We start from the raw sequence: 20,412 nt of genomic DNA, 5'->3' as shown, positions 1-20,412 counted from the left end.
TTACCATTTCTCTATTTTTAGGCTCTTATAATCAATGGAGCAAATCTGGCAGCTCAAGATGATCGTGGATGCACTCCTTTACACCTTGCTGCAACTCATGGACATTCTTTCACTTTACAAATAATGCTCCGAAGTGGAGTGGTGAGAGGCTTCTGTTAATAAATGGTTGCATATGATCATATAGATGAGATAGTACGTGATAGATTTAATCATCTTTTCCTGCTGTTTTTAAATCCCTTATCTGACTTTGAGGAAGTAATTTAATTGTTCCTTTTGGCTTTTCCATCTTTAAACATGGAAGCAATAATTTAGGAAAATATCTCTTCTGACAAAAACCAAATAAACAAAGCCAACAACGCCACAAAAACAGTTTAGTAGTGCAAGGTGTTTCAGAGACTTTGGGATTTTTGTACCAGTTCAAATTTTAACCAAGAAGATTCTGAAACTTTTAAACATATCTTAACCAGGTGATTGTAAATTTCTATGCCTACCTATGTGTTTCTTTTGAAACTATTATTTCATATATCAATTTAGAAAGTGATTTATTTCTCCTGAAATTTCATCTAGATATTTATTTTTAATATTACCCAGTGGTTATAAAAATAACTTCTTATGAGAAAAGAACTACCTACATTGAAGACATATGAGAGTTGTTTCTATAGTTAAAATGAAAAGCATATTAAATACTCTTCACTAATTCCTTATGTTCTCAATGATATGATTTGGTCATTTAAATCTATCCTTTTTGTTGTTAGGAATCTGTGACTAGTAAAATGACTACTTAACTTCCTTTCTAAAAACTATTTTGTGTGATTAGTTGTGTTCTTAAAAATGCTATTTTATAAAATTTTACTAATACTTCATAAAATATTTTATTGATTGCAGTACATTTTTCTATTCAGTGCTTCCCTTACAATTTTAAGAACAGCTAATTTTCATTTGTAGAATTTAGCTGCTAGACTTAGTACTTTCCCTACAAAATGGAAAGAAACTGGATCATTGTTAATGTTACCTTTAGGATCCCAGTGTGACTGATAAGAAAGAATGGAGACCTGTCCATTATGCAGCTTTTCATGGTCGGCTTGGTTGTTTGCAACTGCTTATCAAATGGGGATGTGGCATAGAAGATGTGGACTACAATGGAAACCTTCCAGGTATTCTAAAAAGCAAATAGTTTAGTTTTTCATTGATACACATTTTTAATATTTAATTATATTTAAGAAATTTAAAGTCATTATCCTACCAGTCCTTCACAAAACTGAAATAATAAATACGTTGACACAAACTTTTTTTAGTGTATTTTAATTGTACAAAGTGTTTCATTGTAATATTTCCACTAATGAATATTATGTATTATATCAAATTTACCCCTCTTTCTTTCTTATTTCTTTCTTACCTATCCTTCTTATTTCCCCCTTATTTTTTTTTACAATTTTAATGGATTTCATTATTCTGTTTCCATACATGCATATTAAAGTACATTGATCATATTCATCCCTATTACTCTGTTCTTTTGCTCTCTCCCCTCTTGATGGTTTCTCTCCAAACAGTCCCCATTTTACACTCAGAACATTTTTTATTTTATATCATCCCTATGTTATGTACATCTCATGTGTTGAGTATTTTTTTTTCAGGAACCTTATAAGGAAAAGAGAAACTGGTGAAATTAAACATATATTTGGATTTCCCACCACCTTTTTCTTTCATCTACTGTCTAGTGTTCTTATTTTTAGTTTTTTTTTTTAATATGTGTGTATGATACTGGGGATCAAACTGAGGTCCTTGCACATGCTAGGCAAGTGCCTTATCACTGAGTTATATCCAGCCTTAGTTCTTATTTTGTAACTTCATACCTCTCTGCTCATAAACAACTTAAAAAAAAACTTTAAATAGTATAAATAGAAGACACTATTGTATTTAAGTTAATTTGCTCCTGAAATTATCTAACCTGGAATAAGGTGACCAGTTGAGACACAGGCTCTAAACACCCTGCCTTCTTTAAGAAGTGGTAGAAATTTAGAAGACAGATATTTCACAGTGAGATTGGAGTGAAAATGTTACTTAGACTATATCTTAAAGGAATCTTAAGCACATATATGAAGGGGAAGGCAGAATAGTATGCATGGCTTTACTTTCTTATTAACGCTGGGTTTTAGTAGTTTGCTTTTTACTTTGTTTTTTTAAGATTTAGTCTTTTTGTTGGGTGTATAGGGGTTTTAATATATATATTTACTCTGATTACTAAAGATATTCATATGTTTAAAGACTACTTGGTTTTTTTCTTTTAGGAAGTAACGGTTTAAATCTCTTACAAGTTTTCTATTGGCTCTTCTTTTTCTTATTGCATTGTAAAAGTGCTTCTTATAGTGTAGATATAAGTCTTGTCAGTTACATGTGTTACAAATACCTTTTCCATTCTATGTATTGCCCTTTTACTTTTTACTTTAGTTTTTTGGTGTACTAGGATTTGAGTTCAGGGCATCATGCTTGCTAAGCAGGTGCTCTGCTATGTGAGCCACTTTGCCAGTCCCTTTTTATTTATTTATTTATTTATTTATTTTTATTCATATGTGCATACAAGGCTTGGGTCATTTCTACCCCCTGCCCCCACCCCCTCCCTTACCACCCACTCCGCCCCCTCCCTCTCCCCCCAACCCCCTCAATACCCAACAGAAACTATTTTGACCTTATTTCTAATTTTGTTGTAGAGAGAGTATGAGCCATAATAGGAAGGAACAAGGGTTTTTGCTGGTTGAGATAAGGATAGCTATACAGGGAGTTGACTCACATTAATTTCCTGTGCGTGTGTGTTACCTTCTAGGTTAATTCTTTTTGATCTCACCTTTTCTCTAGTTCCTGGTCGCCTTGTCCTATTGGCCTCAGTTGCTTTTAAGGTATCTGCTTTAGTTTCTCTGCGTTAAGGGCAACAAATGCTAACTAGTTTTTCAGGTGTCTTACCTATTCTCATACCTCCCTTGTGTGCTAGAGCTTTTATCATATGCTCAAAGTCCAATCCCCTTGTTGTGTTTGCCCTTGATCTAATGTCCACATATGAGGGAGAACATACGAGTTTTGGTCCTTTGGGCCAGGCTAACCTCACTCAGAATGATGTTCTCCAATTCCATCCATTTACCAGCGAATGATAACATTTCGTTCTTCTTCATGGCTGCATAAAATTCCATTGTGTATAGATACCACATTTTCTTAATCCATTTGTCAGTGGTGGGGCATCTTGGCTGTTTCCATAACTTGGCTATTGTGAATAAGTGCCGCAATAAACATGGGTGTTCAGGTGCCTCTGTAGTAACCTGTGTTGCATTCTTTTGGGTATATTCCCAAGAGTGGTATTGCTGGATCAAATGGTAGATCAATGTCTAGCTTTTTATGGATCCTCCAAATTTTTTTCCAGAGTGGTTGTACTAGTTTACATTCCCACAAACAGTGTAAGAGTGTTCCTTTTTCCCCCGCATCATCGGCAACACCTGTTGTTCGTGGTGTTGCTAATGATGGCTATTCTAACAGGGGTGAGGTGGAATCTTAGTGTGATTTTAATTTGCATTTCCTTTATTGCTAGAGATGGTGAGCATTTTTTCATGTGTTTTCTGGCCATTTGAATTTCTTCTTTTGAGAAAGTTCTGTTCAGTTCACGTGCCCATTTCTTTATTGGTTCATTAGTTTTGGGAGAATTTAGTTTTCTAAGTTCCCTATATATTCTGGTTATCAATCCTTTGTCTGATGTATAGCTGGCAAATATTTTCTCCCACTCTGTGGGTGTTCTCTTCAGTTTAGAGACCATTTCTTTTGATGAACAGAAGCTTTTTAGCTTTATGAGGTCCCATTTATCTATGCTATCTCTTAGTTGCTGTGCTGCTGGGGTTTCGTTGAGAAAGTTCTTACCTATACCTACTAATTCCAGAGTATTTCCTATTCTTTCCTGTGTCAACTTTAGAGTTTGGGGTCTGATATTAAGATCCTTGATCCACTTTGAGTTAATATTGGTATAGGGTGATATACATGGATCTAGTTTCAGTTTTTTGCAGACTGCTAACCAGTTTTCCCAGCAGTTTTTGTTGAAGAGGCTGCTATTTCTCCATCGTATATTTTTAGCTCCTTTGTCAAAGACAAGTTGGTTATAGTTGTGTGGCTTCACATCTGGGTCCTCTATTCTGTTCCACTGGTCTTCATGTCTGTTTTTGTGCCAGTACCATGATGTTTTTATTGTTATTGCTTTGTAATATAGTTTGAAGTCAGATATTGTGATACCTTCTGCATTGTTCTTTTGACTGAGTATTGCCCTGGCTATTCGTGGCCTCTTGTGTTTCCATATAAATTTCACAGTAGATTTTTCAATCTCTTTAATGAATGTCATTGGAATTTTGATGGGAATTGCATTAAACATGTAGATTACTTTTGGGAGTATTGACATTTTTACTCTGTTGATTCTACCAATCCATGAGCATGGGAGATCTTTCCACTTTCTATAGTCTTCCTCAGTCTCTTTCTTCAGAAGTGTATAGTTTTCCTTGTAGAGGTCTTTCACATCTTTTGTTAGGTTTACACCTAGGTATTTGATTTTTTTTGAGGCTATTGTAAATGGAATTGTTTTCATACATTCTTTTTCAGTTTGCTCATTGTTAGTGTATAGAAATGCTACTGATTTTTCTATGTTGATTTTATATCCTGCTACCTTGCTATAGCTATTGATGATGTCTAGAAGCTTCTGAGTAGAGTTTTTTGGGTCTTTAAGGTATAGGATCATGTCGTCTGCAAATAGGGATATTTTGACAGTTTCTTTACCTATTTGTATTCCTTTTATTCCTTCTTCTTGCCTAATTGCTCTGGCTAGGAATTCCAGTACTATGTTGAATAGGAGTGGAGATAGTGGGCATCCTTGTCTGGTTCCTGATTTTAGTGGGAATGGTTTCAGTTTTTCTCCGTTAAGTATAATGCTGGCTGTAGGTTTGTCATATATAGGTTTTATAATGTTGAGGAACTTTCCTTCTATTCCTAGTTTTCTTAGAGCTTTTATCATGAAATGATGTTGGATCTTTTCAAAGGCTTTTTCTGCATCTATTGAGATGATCAAGTGGTTTTTGTCTTTGCTTCTGTTAATGTGGTTTATTACGTTTATTGATTTTCGTATGTTGAACCACCCCTGCATCCCTGGGATGAAGCCTACTTGGTCGTGGTGAATAATCTTTTTGATGTGTTGCTGAATTCGGTTTGCCATTATTTTGTTGAGGATTTTTGCATCAATGTTCATTAAGGAGATTGGCCTATAGTTTTCCTTTTTGGAGGTGTCTTTGCCTGCTTTTGGGATAAGTGTAATATTGGCTTCATAAAATGTGTTAGGCAGTTTTCCTTCCCTTTCTATTTCGTGGAACAGTTTAAGGAGGGTTGGTATCAGTTCTTCTTTAAAGGTCTGGCCCAGGCTTGTCTGTGGGAGTACTGCGAAGCTCACCTGGTCTGTGTCTTCCCAAGCCGTCTGGGCGCCGGCGACTGGCAGCCCAGGGGCCCTCCTGGTTTCTCCGTTTAACGTGAAGTGGAGATTCTCTGTGCCGGCTGGAGGTGTAGAGGAGTCAAAGTTATGCCTCTTCTCAGTGATTATGCCTGCAAAGTGTGTTTCCAGCATCTCTCCAAGATTTCACTATAGGAGGCTCGCTTTCTGCTTCCTACCTCTAGCTGCCATCTTGGAATCTCCCTTTTTATTTTTTAAAGATATCTTTTTAGTGAATATAAGTTTTAATTTTTTTATAAGTTTTAATTTTAATGTAGCCCAGTTTCATAATATCTTTCTTATGGCTAGTGCTTTTTATATCCTGTTCAAAAACGTCCTTCTTTATTCTGTGGTTGTAGAGACATTGCTTAATATTATTTTCTAGAATATATATTTTTTTGGCAGTACTGGTGTTTAGAACTCCAGGCTTCATGCTTGCAACCATGTGTCCAGTCCTCTTCTAGAAATTTTTTTATTTTACTTTTACATTTAAATCCCCAGCCCATCTGGAACTGACTTTTCCATGTGTCATACAAGGTAAGAGTTTCATTCAAGTATGTTTGATTCATTTGATTATTCTTTTGTTGTCTACTCATTAAAAATACTTAAATTTTTTTTGGTGGATCTTGTATTTGGCCTCAGTGTTTCACACTTGCAAAGCCAGCACTCTACCACTTGAGCCACATCTCCAATCCTAACTTTTGTTTCTTTAAACATGTATAACTATTTTATAACCGTAGATAGTGTTTTTTATAATAGTATAATATAGAGGTTATGAATCGGGGCATTGGGACTAGCCTACTTATGTTCAAGCCTTTTTCAAAATATTAATTTTATATACTTTCATTGAGTACCTTGCATGTGGCAATCCCTCTTCTGAGTGCTAGGGATATCTCAGTAAATAATACAAAGCCCTTGCTTTCTTATGGTGGTGAGGGGAGAGATAAATAATTACTAAAATGAATGAGTCAAATATATATAACATAATATAGGGGTATAAATTTGGATAAATATAATGTAGCAAAGGGTAGTGGAGAATATTAGAGGGATGAAATTTAAAATAGGGTGGTCAGAAAAGTCTTCACTGAGGAAGTAACAATTGACTAAAGACCTGAAGGAGTTGAAATAGTCTTGTGGATATCCTGGGAGAAAACATTTCAGGAAGAGGTAGCAGCATATATATCACACTTGTGAGGCATATATAACACACTTGTGTTGAGAAACAAGGACACAGCAAGTCAGTGTAGTTGAAACAGAATTGAGGGGTAAGCAATAGATGATGAGGCCTAAGGGGTAATAAGAGGTGTTGAAGGGTTTTGGGATCTGAATTATGTTTAAGATGATCATTCTGACTGCTGTGTTTATAATTCACTGCAGTGAGGTATGGCAAGGCAAGAAACAGGGAGAGCAGCTGAGTATGTTGGTGTAAGCCTGTAATTCCTAACTCCAAAAGGTGCTAAGGCAGAAGGATGATGAGTTTGAGGTTAGCCTAGCAACTTAGCAAAACCCTGTCTCAAAATAAAATTTTAAAAAATGGTGCTGGAGAACAACTTAAGCATCTACTTTCAGCCTGTTTAATGTGAGAGTACTCAGAGCTTCTCCATCACCATCACAGCCATTATGACCAAGGACTGTGAGCACTGACAATTTTAAGAACAGGTGCAGTGAACTGTATCCTTTGAAAATATAGAACACTCACAAATTTGTATGTCATTCTTGCACAAGGGCCATGCTAATCTTTTCTGTGTCATCCAGTTTTACTGTTTGGATTGCCAAAATGGGCGATGATTTTTTTTTTTTGAGATAGGATCTCTCTATGCAGCCCACCCTGGCCTCAAACTCATGATCTTCCTGCCTCTTTCTCCTAAGTGCTGGGATTACAGGTGTTACCACACCAGCTAGTCTTCAGTTTTGACCCAGTATTTGTGATTATAATAAAAAATTAGTGAATTATAGAAAGATGACAAATGCATAGTGATGAAAATAATATTAATATTTCCATAGTGATCACTTTGGTTTATTTATTCCACTTTTTCCCAAATATTAAATCTTTATTTATTTATTTATTTAATTTATTTAATAACCATTTTCTCATGTAATTTTAAGCTACATAATTGTGATTTCACCTTCTAAGATAATTTTCTGGGGCCTGCTCTTTGGTAACCCTCATCTGCTCTCTGTATACTCACAGTAAGTATAATTATTCAACCACATAGGGTACTGCTTTCACATGACTAGAAGACTGACTATGCAGGCTAGAAAAATGGACTCTCCTTGTTCAGGGAAAAGTCCCTGTTATATAGGATAGGGATGCTCATGTCCCTGTGAGAATTACTACTAATATTATTTATTTTTTCAAGTAATTTTAATTTCAATTTTAAAATTCTTCTTTCTCTTACCTATAGTTCACTTAGCAGCCATGGAAGGGCACCTTCACTGTTTTAAATATCTACTCAGTAGGATGCGCAGTGGAATACAAGCTTTAAAAGCCTTCAATGATAATGGAGAAAATGTATTGGATTTGGCCCAGAGGTTTTTTAAACAGAACATTTTACAGTTTATCCAGGGGTCTGATTATGAAGGAAATACTACAGAAGATGAGGAAAGTAAGTAACCTGAAATGTTTTGACATACAATAGTAATAACAATAATGTAGAACCAATGGAATAGGAAGACAAGGAACTTTATAAGGTAAATGGTACATTGAAATTTTTTATTTGTCATTATCTACACATTCAACCAGATTATTATGAAATATTTTATTTTTTATATTTATATAATTATTTGGTGGTACTGGGGTTTGAACTCAGGGCTTTATGCTTACAAAGCCAGTGCTGTCACTTGAGCCACACTTCTAATCCATTTTTGCTTGGTTATTTTGGAGATGGGGTCTCATGAACTGTTTACCTGGGCTGCCCTCAAACTGCGACCCTTCTGACCTCAGCCTCTCAAGTAGCTAGGATTCCAGGCATGAGCCACCAGTGCCCAGCTATTAGGAAATATTTTAGACAGAAGTATATTCATATTAACATAAAGAGCACTGTTTTTAACACCTAACTCCTAACTTAAGAATAACATAGAGTTGAAGTCACTTATCTCTCTCTATAATACTATTAACTTTCTTCCTCCTCAAGGTAAATTATTATTTTGGAGTTATCATTTCATTCTGTTCCTTTAAATCTTAGTTATATATATTTATATATACATATTCATAAATATATATATAGCATTTTTTTGTGTGTTGTTAGGTTAAAAAGCTAAACTATTATAACAAATAGGACAAGAAATACAATTGTTTAAATGACACAGAAGTTTATTTCTTGTATATGACAGCTCAGATTAGAAAGTGAATCTGTTCTATGTATTTATTGATGGGACTAGTATTTTCTGTGTTGATAATCCTTTGTGTGTGTGTGTGTGCGCGCGTGCGCATGTGCTGGGGCAAGGTATAAACCTAGGACCAGAGATTTCAAAAGGTGGAAACCAGACTTAACATTTTTGCTAGCAAAGAAGCCTTTTTTCAGTTGCAATTCTTTACTGTTTAAGGAAGAGGATTTTGGTGGACAAGTAACAATCTTGGGAACTAAAAAGTATAAAATGGCTAAAAGTGCATATCTTCCTGTGACTTGCTTTATTATGTTTTTGAGATTATTAGGTTACTAGATATACTCCAGTTTGTTTATTTATTTCCATTCTATGAAAGCAATTATTTGTCTATTCCCCATTTGAATTTAGGTTTCTTATAATTTTTTTACTAGTACTATCAATGTGGTTATGGATATTCTTGTACATGCTTCTTTATGTACATGTAAGTTTCTTTAGAGAAGTACTCCCTACTTTTTTCACACATAGGCCCACACAAGAAGTAATATTTTTATGGCACACTGGGGTCATTGGATGAACCTTCTTTTTTCCCCTCTTTTTTATTAGCATTTATTAATTGTAAGAAAGGGTCTCATTGTGATGTTTTCATGCATGCATGTAATGTACTGTGATCAAATTCACCCCTGTTTTACTCTTTCTTATTCCCTCTTCATGGAACCTTTTAAAAACAATTTTCATGGGTTTGATTCTATTTTCATACACACATACGAAGTACTTTGATCATATTTACTCCTCTTCACCTTTACCTTTCACCTTCCTACTGGTTACCACCCCCAGACAGTCCTTTCATTTTACACTCAAGTCATTCTTTTTTTTTTTTTTTTTTTGCTTTAGGTCCTGATTCCACATATGAGTCAGACCATTCAATATTTATCTTTCTCAGTGTGGCTTATTTCACTTAACTTTGTGGTTTCTACTTCCATCCATTTTCTTGCAATTGACATACTTTCATTCTTTATGTTCAATAACACTCCATTTTGTATATATACTACATTTTCTTTATCCATTCCTTGGTTGATGGGTACCTAGGCTGATTCCATAGTTTGGTTGTTGTGAACAGTGCTGCTCTAAGCATGGGTGTGCAAGTATCTCTATTGTATTTGACTTACATTTCTTTGGTTGGATTTTGTTTTCTTTTGAGATACTGGGGTTTGAACTCAGGGCCTCACACTTTACTAGGCAAATGCTCTTACTGCTTCAGTCATTCCAGCCCTTTTCTGTGATGGGTGCTTTTGAGATAGGGTCTCATGAACTATTTGCCAGGGGCTGGCTTTGAACCTCATCATCCTGATCTCTGCCTCCTGAGTAGGTGAGTTAACATTTCTTTGGATCTATGATCAGGAGTGGTATAGTAGGATCAAACATTATTTTTAGTGTTTTAAGGAACCTCCATTGTGAGTTCCACAGTGCTACTCAGATTATTTGTTTTCTTGGTGTTTAATTTTTGGAAGTCTTTATATATCCTGGATGTTCTTTTATCCACTGAATAGCTAGCAAAGATTTTTTTACCATACTGTAGTTATTTCTTAATTGTGGCAATTGTTTCCTTTGCTGTGCAGAAGCCTTTTAATTTGATGCAATTCCATTTGTCAATTCTTTTTTAAAATTGTGCTTCATTTTATTGTACTCCAATTATTGTGTATTTTTTGTTTTTAAAAATTTTATTTTTGAATTCGCATACATTAGTAATATGAGGGGATTTCATTGTGATAATTCCATACATGTGTCCAGTGTACCTTGAACATGCTCACTTTGTCCATTTCCTGTTCTTTCCTCCCTCCACCCCGCTTTTGCAAAAATTGGTGGGTTTCATTATCTGTCTTTATATGTATAAATGTAGTGAACTTTGATCTTCTTCACTTCTCAGTATCCTTTCCTTTTCCCCTCCCCACTCCCACTGATCCTCCTCAAGACAGTCCCCCATATACATTAATGTCCCATTATCTTCCTTCTTTTCTTCCTCCTGACCATCATTTTAGTTCTAGGTTCCAGAAATGAGTGAGAGCATTTGATATTTGACCTTTTGAACTTGGCTTATCTCATTCAGCATGATGATCTCCAGATCCATCCATTTTCCTGCAAATGACATAATTTCATTTTTCTTTATGGTTGATTCTATGGTATATTTTCTTTATCTGTTCATTGGTTTTTGGGCACCTTGGCTGTTTCCAAATTTTGGCTATTGTGGAGAGAGCTGTAATAAATCTGGGTATTCAAGTATTTTTCTTGCTTCTTAGTTTACACTCTTTCAGATATATGCCCTAGAATGGTATGGCGGGGTCATAAGGTAAGTCTTTTTTCAGTGTTTTGAGGAAATGCCATGCTGATTTCCATAGTGGTTGCATTACATTCCCACCAACAGTATGTGGGAGTTTTCCTCCTCATCCTTGCCAGCATTTGTTCGTTTCTTGATGATGGTCAATCTGACTGGGGTAAGATGGAATCTTAGTGTCATTTTGACTTGCATTTCCTTTATGACTAAGGATGTTGAACATTTCTTTATATGTTTGTTAGTTATTTGGTTTTTTGAAACCTGTCTGTTTAATTTGCTTCCCCATTTATTGATTAGATTATTTGTTCTTTTGCCATTTAGTTTTTTTGAGCTCTTGGTGTATTTGTATATTAATCCTTTATCTGTTGAGTAACTGGTGAAGATTTTCTCCCATTCTGTGTGTTGTCTCTTGATTCTGGTAACTTCTTTTCTTTCTTTCTTTCTTTTGATGTGCAGAAAGTTTCTTGAATTTGATGCAATCCCAGTATCAATTCTTGTTGTTACTTCCTGGGCAATTGGAGTTCTATTTAGAACATAATTGCCTATGCCTATAGCTTTCAGAGTTTTCTCTATTTTTTTCCTGTACTAATTTCAAATTTTACATTAGGATCTTTGATCCATTTGGAGTTGATTTTTGTACAGGGTGAGAGATAGGGTCTAGTTTCTGTCATCTGAATGTAGATAGCCAGTTTTCCCAGCACCGTTTGTTGGACAGGCTGTCTTTTCTCCACTGTATGTCTTTGACTCCTTTTGTCAAAGATCGGAAGGCTGTAGTTGTATGTTTTTATTTCTGGGTCTTTTATTCTTTTCTATTGGCCTTTGCATCTGTTTTTGTGTCACTACCACACTGTTTTTATTACTGTAGCTCTATTATATAATTTGAAGTCTGGTATTGTGATACCTTCAGTGTTGCTTTTTGCTCAGGATTGCTTTGACTATTTGGGGTCTTTTCCTATGAATTTTAGTATTGATTCTATTTCTATGAAGAATGACATTGGAATTTTTAGGGAGATTGCTTTTGTTAGTATAGCCATTTTCATAATACTTATTCTGCTAATTCTTTTTGCTTTTTTTTTTTTTTGATGGTGTTGGGGTTTGTACTTAGGGGCTTATGCTTGCTAGGTAAAGCACTCTACCACTTGAGACTCTCTGCCAGGATATTCTGCCAGTTATTGAGCCCAGGAGGTCTTTTCATCTTCTAGTGTTGTCTTTAATTCCCTTATTTGATATTTTATGGTTTTCATTGTAGAGGCCTTTCACTGCTTTTATTAGGTTTATTACTAGGTGTTTATTTTTTTGAGGTTATTGTGAATGAAATAGTTTTCCTAATATTTTCTCAGTCTGTTCATTTATTGGTATATGAAAAGTTACTGATTGTTTTAATGTTGATTTTTTTTATCCGACTACTTTGCCAAAATTGTTTATCAGATCTATGAGTTTTTTGGTGGAGTCTTTAGGGTCTTTCAACTATAGGATCATGTCATCTGCAAATAGGGATAATTTGACTTCTTCCTTTCCTATTTGTATTAATTTCATTTCTTTGTCTTGCCTTATTATTCTGGCTGAGGATTCTTGCATGATATTGAGTAAGAGTGGAGTGAGTGGACACCCTGTTTCGTTCCTGACTTTACAGGAAAAGGTTTCAGTTTTTCTCCATTTAGTAAAATGTTGGCTATAGATTTATCAAATACAGGCTGTGTCGAGGTACATTGCTTCTATTCCTAGTTTCTTCTTGGCTTTTGTCATGAAGATATGTTGAATTTTGTCAAAAGCTCTTTTGCATCTATAGAGGTGATGATGTGATTTTTGTCCTTTATTCTGTTTATGTGCTGTATTCTGTTTATTATTTGCATATATTGAAACATTCTTGTATTCCTGGAATGAAACTAATTTGATCATGTTGTATAATAATTTTAAAGTGTTGTTGAATTTAGCTTGTAAGTATTTTATTGAGAATTTTTGCATTTGTACTCATCAAGGAAATTATGCTGTAATTTTATTTTTCTTGTTGTGTCTTTATCTGGTTTTGGTATCAGGGTAATACTGGCTTCACAGAATGTGTTTAGTAGTATTCCTTCTCTTTCTGTTCCATGGAATTGTTTGCAGAGCATTGGTGTTAGTTCTTTAACTTTTAAATTTTATTTTGTGGTACTAGGGTTTGAACTCAAGGCCTCATGCTTTGCTAGGCAGGCACTCTTGCTGCTTGAGCCACTCTGCCAGCCCAGTTCTTCTTTAAAGGTTTGGTAGAATTCAATGGTAAATCCATCCTGCTTGGGCTTTTTTGTTGGGGAGACTGTTGATTACTGCTTCAATTTTGTTGCTTGTTATAGACCTTTTTACTTGATTTATATCCCCTTGTTTCAGTTTTGTTAGAAATTCATCTATTTCTTATAGATTTTTCAGTTTATTAGAATATAAGTTTTCAAAGTATTCCATAATGATCTTTTGAATTTCATTGGTAATTGTTGTAATACCCCTATTTCTAACTTTATCAATTTGTGTCTTCTCCCTCTTTCTTTTGGTTAGTTTGGCTAAAGGGTTGTCAGTTTTGTTTATTCTTTCAGTGAACCAACTTGTTTTTATTGGGCACTACTGGGTTTTGAACTCAGGCCTCACACTTGGTAGGCAAGCACTCCACCACTTGAACCATGCCCCCAGCCCTTTTTGCTTTAGTTACTTTTCTTTTCTTTCTTTTTTTATTTTTGGCAGTACTGGGGTTTGAACTCAAGGCTTCATGCTTTCTAGGCAGGTGCTTTACCACTTGAGTCACTCCTCTACCACTGCTTTAGTTATTTTTCAAATAAGGTCTCTCATTTTTGCTCAGGTCAGCTTGAACCCCATTCCTCCAATTTACTCCATGTAGCTGGGATGAACCACTATGTCCTACTTATTGGTTGAGATGGAGTCTTATAATCTTCTGCCTGGTTTGGTCTGGAACCAAGATCCTCCCTCTCCTTGCCTCTTGAGTAGCTGTGATTACAGGTGTGAGGCACTATACCCAGTAAAGAACCATATGTTTGTTTTTATTAATCTTTGTATTATTCTTTTCATTAATTTCTTCCCTGACCTTTATTATTTCTTCCTGTCTGCTACTTTTGGGTATGGCTTGTTCTTGTTTTTCTAAGAGCTTAGGTTGTTTATTTGGAGGCTGTCTGATTTTTTAATCGGAACAGTCATTGTCCCACCACATCCTTATAGTGGGCTTGACACTTGTGGGAGGTATGGGCTTACTGTGCTGCTAGAGTTGCCAGTCTATTGCCAAGGCTGTCTGGCTTACATTATGATTGTGTCTTTGGCTTCTGCTCTCACTCCCAGGGAGCCAGGATGGGGCTTGGAACTATTTGCTGCTTTTCTCTGTTGCCTCAGTTTCTCTGTGATTTTCTTTTCTCCTGCTACATTTTTCATAATTCCTGATGCTCTTCTCTTTCTATCTTCAGATTGTAGTCTCTCCTGTGTTACCTAGTGTTTTCATTCATGGAGTTAAATGGTTGATGCTTCTAATCTACCCATCTTGCCCTGCCTTGAAAATATTTCAGATTTGATATTGACCTCAGCTTCTCTGCTAGGGCGGAGCTAGATTTACCCTTCCATCGTTCTCCCTCTTTCTTCCTTCCCCCTCTATATTTTTGATGCCTGTTACTTACTGATTTTTATCTGATATGGATATTTGTTCTCAATGTGATGTGTTTTTTCACTTTGATTATGGTTGCCTTTAAAATTTTATTAGAATGTAATTTACTTAAATTGCATTAAAGTGTGTAAGTTCATGATTTGTTTTCTTTTTTGGCAATACTGTTGATTAAACTCAGGACCTGCCATTTGCTAGGTGAGTACTCTATCACTTGAGCTAAGCACCCCCTCTCCCTGCCAGTCCTTTTGCTTTTAGTTTGTTTCTCAGATAGGGTCTTATACTTCTGCCTAAACTGGCCTCAGATTATGACCCTCCTGCCTCCTCCCAAGTAGTTGGATTTACAGGCATGAATCACTGTGCCTGGCTTGTTTTTTGACATAGGGTCTCCCCTGACTTTTTTCCACTCTCATCAGTCCTCCACAACAATCAAGATATAAATTATTTCCATCACTTAAAGGTTTTTTTCAACTCCTTCCAGTTCATTCTTCCTTTTACCATGACTCCATGCAACCATTAATATACTAGTTTTTTGCCACTATAGACTAGCTAGCATTTAAAAATTTTATATATAAAAGAGCTAATTTTGAGTTTCATCCATATTGTATTAGTTTATTTTTATTGCTGAGTTGTTTTCCATTGTGTTACATTTTATTTATCCATTTTTTCCTGCTGATGAACATTTGGATTGTTTTCAGTTTGGGCCTTATTAATAAGGTTTCTATGAACATTTACCTAGAAAGTTATTTGTGTTTCTCTTGGTAAGAAGTGTAACATATGGTAGGCATATGTTTAATTTTAAATATTGTTTACTTTTAACTGTTTTCTAAAGTAGTCGTATTTTGTATAACTCACAAGAAATGTATCAAAATTCCATTTGCTCTATGTCCTTGTCAACACCGGTATGGTCATTCTGCCTTGTTTTAGCCATTCTAATGGGTGTTTAATGTTATCTTATTGTGGTTTTAATTTGTGTTTCTTTGATGGCTGATGATGTTGAGCATCTTTCCCTATGTTTATTGACTGTTAATATATTTTCTTCTATGAAGTGTCTGCTATTTTGCCCATTTTTAGAAATAAAATTGGGTTATTATTCTACTTACTTTTGAGTGTTGAGAGTACTTGTATAAATGATAAAGAACTTATATCTTCATCTATCTACCTATCCATCTATCTATATGATATTTTCTTCCATTCAGAAGCTTGCTTTTTTGTTTTCTTATTTTCTTTCAAAGAGTAAAACTTTTAAATTTTGTTCAAGTTCAATTTATCAAATTACTGTTTTGGGTGGTGTTTTTTTGGTTCTATCTATGAATTATTTCCCTTTCCCAAGATCCATGTGATATTCTCCTGTGTTTTCTTCTGGAATTTTAGCATTTTAGCTTTTTCATTTAGATCTTTTCTGTATTCAAGTTACATTTTGTATATGGAATGAAATGTATCAATTAAATTTTTTTTATGTATAACCAGTTGTTCCAGCACACTGTTTTTTTTTTGTAAATACTTTCTGTGACCTATTGAAATGTCTTGGCACTATTGTCAAAAAACTGTTGCAATAAACGTGTAGGTCATTGATTTACATGTTTATTTGTCACTTCTATACTATCTTGATTTTTTTCTTTTTTTGGCAGTACTATGCTGTGAACTCAGGACCTCACACTTGCTAGGCGAGCAGTCTCGCCTTGCCCCCAGCTCTTTCACTTTAGTTATTTTGTTTGCTTGGTTGCTTTTCTTTTTTGTTGTTGGCACTGGGGTTTGAACTCAGGGCCTTGTGCTTGCTAGGCAGGTGTACTACCTTGAGCCACTCCACCAGTCCTCACTTAGTTGTTTTTTAGGTAGGGTCTCATGCTTTTTTGCCTGAGCCAGCCTCAGACTGTGATCCTTCTACTTATGCCTCCTGTGTAATTGTGATTACTGACATGAACCACCAAGCTTGACTTGTTTTTGAGATAGGATCTCACTAACTTTTTTGCCTGGGCTGGTTTTGAACCATGATCCTCCTATCTGTGCCTCCCAAGTAGCTGTGATTACAGGTGTGAGCCACTGCACCCAGCCTACACTGTCTTGGTTTCTGTAGCATCACAATACATTTTAAAATCAGGTAGTATAAAATTTCCAATTTTGTTCTCATTAAATACCCATTGGCTAGTCTAGTTTGTTTTTTTCCGTATGTAGAAATGAGGATAGCTATATCTCAGATTAGGTGAGAAAGTTAAATGAGGCAGTCCTTACAAGGGCTTACTACTGTACCTGGCACTTAGTAGTTATCACTGAAGACATTTTATCATGTGTCTTCTATGTGCTAGCCACCAGGTTAGGTACTTTTATGTGTGTGTGCTTGCATGTACGTATAGGTACATGTTCATATGGTATGTACACTTACCTCTTATCTGCTTCTAGCCTTTTCTGGTTTATCAGTTACTCGCAAGTAGAATGGGACTAATCTGTGCAAATGCAGACCTTAGATGAAGTGCGTCTTTATAGAGAGTTGAAAATGACCATTCTCTTGTGTTTTTTGGAGGGATGAGGGAGAAAGACAATATAGATAAATAATAGTTCTGACACATACTTCTGGCAAGTTTAGAGTCCTGAGGGGAGGAAGAGTGGCACTTAATAATGGTTTTATTTTGTAATTCTCTTTTTTATTATTTGTCAATGCATCAGTTGAACTTATTCAATACAATAGCTGCATACTTGAGATAATATTAAGACTAAAATGTATGACAACTTAAGGCAAGGAAGAAAATAAACTCATGTATTTACTGGAATATTGAATTTTTTTTTATTCAAAGCTTTAGCATTTCCAGGTCATGTGGCTGCCTTTAAGGGTGATTTGGAAGTGCTTAAGAAATTAATAGAAGATGGAGTAATCAATTTTAATGAGCGTGATGATAATGGGTCAACTCCAATGCATAAAGGTAAGCTATTTTATTCCTGTTTTACTGCCAGCTTTGGAATAATTGCTGCTGAGTTATTCCCCTTTTAAAGTAATTATTCATCAGAAACATGTCCTAGTAGGTGTCAGTCTACATTATAGGGTACATAGACTGCCTACTTTACAATTCAGGTTTCATGTACCTTTTATGATGGCAGACATTCACAAATTGTCACATTTGAGAGTAATGGCAGTAGAATTTCTTTTGTGATATTCTTAATGTTGGTAAAGATGTAAAATGCATTTGTAGGGGAGTTTCTGAGAGTAATGTTTTCAAAATCACCTATGTGGACTGGAGGTGTGACTTAAGAACACTTGCCTAGCAAACATGAGGCCCTAAGTTCAATCCCCAGTACTGAATAAAATAAAATGACAAACAAATAAGCAAAACAGTTCATGCTAAAATGGAAGTCATATTTTTTGAAAAAAGTTATAGCAGAATTTTCTTCTTTAGAATTTCTCCAGAAATATCAATCAACATTATTAGATTTGAATATGCTTTTAAGGTATCAGCCACTTTTCTCTGCCTCTTTTCATGTAGAGTTCTGTAATAGTGATTTTTTTTTTGGTGTTTTATCAAACTTTGTCAAATTGTTAATTCAGTGTTTACACTCTAGGAATTAGGCTTGCCAATCTTCCTTTTATTTTTTAACTAAAAACCAAATCTTTAACCTTTGTACTTGAAATTTTCCTTGTGCTTTATTTATATTAAACTTCGTCAAGATCTAATAGCAGGTGATTCCTATAAAACTCTTAGTGGAAAAAGGATAGTACTCTTGCTAATACAGTCATGTATTTGAATTGGATTTTATTTCATAAATAACTTGTAGTCCCTCATGTTATATTCTCATTGGTTAGGTTTTTAGCTTAATTACTAACTTTCTTTAATCAATAATGTGTGTCAAGTGTAGAATCTAAGTACCATGTATATTAATAGTTTTATAAGGTAGGGAAATGTGGAAAATGGGGGACATAGCACTTGTATAAGGCTTAGGAAAAACTGGATTCTTTTTAATAAATTCATTATTTGATATCTGAGTTTTGAGCTTAAACTTTTATATCTGTATGTAAAATTCTCTGTATAGGGCCCAGGGCAAAGTAGATATTTTGACTAAATGTCTAATGAATGAGTAAATGAAACAGAAAAAAAATAACATTTTCCCAATTTACTTTTGTTAGTTACTGTAAGAAGCAACACTTAAAAAGTATTCTATAATAGTACTGGTCCAAAATTATATAAAATTGTTACCAGTAAAAACTTTTTGTTGTATTTCCTGTTTTCTTTTCCTTTTTTTAAACAGCTGCTGGCCAGGGCCACATAGAGTGTTTGCAGTGGCTAATTAAAGTGGGAGCAGACCCTAATATTACCAACAAAGCAGGGGAGAAACCCATTGATGTGGCTAAGAGGTACAGATCTCTATATGCTTTGTTCCTTTCTTTTATTTTTAAACGTCTTCATATACTCTTTTGTACTTAGAAATCCCAGAGAATTTAATGAAATGTCAGGGGACTCAAAGCTGACGGAATTACAGTTTTCAAGCTGGATTGACATTTGATTTTATATCAGCTCTTCAAGCACTGATTCTCAACTGGAAGATAGTATTTATTTGTCCCCTTTCCTAGTGGGATGGACATTTAGAAATGAGAAGAAAGATTGTCACAGTGACCATCTAACAATTTAAGGGGGTCAGGTTTAGGAATGCTAAATATTCTGAAGTGGTTACAATAGCAGAGCACGATGAATTGTCCCAAATGCCTATAGCAAACACCCTGTTGAGATACAAAGGATACTGATAAAAAGGATACTTTTATCAACATTTTAAAAAAACACAAGGATTTTGAATTTATATTTTAATTAAATGTAGTAACTACTGTTAAACACCACTAGTTTATTCAGGTCAGGTCCTCAAGGAATATTTAGTCCACATCTGTTTGTTTATTTGGTTGTTCTTTCATTCAACTTCCGGTCTACTTACCATGATCCAGTTACTGTGGTTACAAATCAGATAATAAAGATGAGAAATCACAGTCCCTACCATCAAGGAGCTTATAGTCATGGGGAAAGACAAATACAGAAGAAAAAGTTGTTACTAATTAAAATAGTTATACTATATAACATGGTATGTGTAAAGCACAGTAAAGTACCCAAATCTTTTTACTTGTGAGTTATGTGTGTGGGGGGGGAACACTAATACAGATGACGGTAAAAGTTATGAAGGAGACTGCAAGGGGACAATTTGGATAGAGGTCAGGAAAAACATCTAAATATATCTAAGCAGAGAACTGTTTGGATTGAAGAGATAAAAATATTAGGTGATAGGAAATTTTTAGCTCCATTTAGTATATATATACAGTCCACCATAGTATACGCAGTCCATTGTTGACCAAAGTAGTATTATGTGGGTACATTGTTACTTATGTTTGTCTGCTTTTACTCAGCATAATTACTTTTGAGATTCATTTATGTGTGTTAGAAATTCATTTCTTTCTTACTGCTGAGTATTGTATAAAGAATAACATGTAGTACAACAGTTCAATTGTCCACTCATTCATTTAAGGGCATCTTGATTGTATCTATCTGTTGATTACTATAAATAAAGATGGTATAAACATCAATTTACAAGTTTTTGTGTCAATATGTTTTCAATTCCTTGGGTAAATACCTAAGAGTAGGATTTCTGGGCCATATGCTAAGT

At 34.9% G+C, this 20,412-nt stretch overlaps 1 protein-coding gene and 1 pseudogene across 1 annotated transcript in view; one reads left to right on the top strand and one right to left on the bottom strand.

Annotated features, from left to right (window-relative positions):
- Nucleotides 1–20,412, top strand: part of Ankrd42 (ankyrin repeat domain 42) — a 68,137-nt gene that overhangs the window by 9,565 nt on the left and 38,160 nt on the right. The window contains exons 5-10 of the mRNA XM_074071574.1: nucleotides 22–141; nucleotides 1,019–1,154; nucleotides 5,999–6,034; nucleotides 7,903–8,103; nucleotides 17,574–17,699; nucleotides 19,018–19,123. Coding sequence (XP_073927675.1) covers nucleotides 22–141; nucleotides 1,019–1,154; nucleotides 5,999–6,034; nucleotides 7,903–8,103; nucleotides 17,574–17,699; nucleotides 19,018–19,123 — 725 coding nt within the window. The remainder of the gene's footprint in view (nucleotides 1–21; nucleotides 142–1,018; nucleotides 1,155–5,998; nucleotides 6,035–7,902; nucleotides 8,104–17,573; nucleotides 17,700–19,017; nucleotides 19,124–20,412) is intronic.
- On the bottom strand, nucleotides 7,178–7,278 carry LOC141416372 (U6 spliceosomal RNA; annotated as a pseudogene).

This window comes from Castor canadensis, chromosome 1, assembly GCF_047511655.1.
Source record: "Castor canadensis chromosome 1, mCasCan1.hap1v2, whole genome shotgun sequence".
Classification (NCBI taxonomy): domain Eukaryota; kingdom Metazoa; phylum Chordata; class Mammalia; order Rodentia; family Castoridae; genus Castor; species Castor canadensis.
This window is presented reverse-complemented; position numbering and strand designations above follow the sequence as displayed.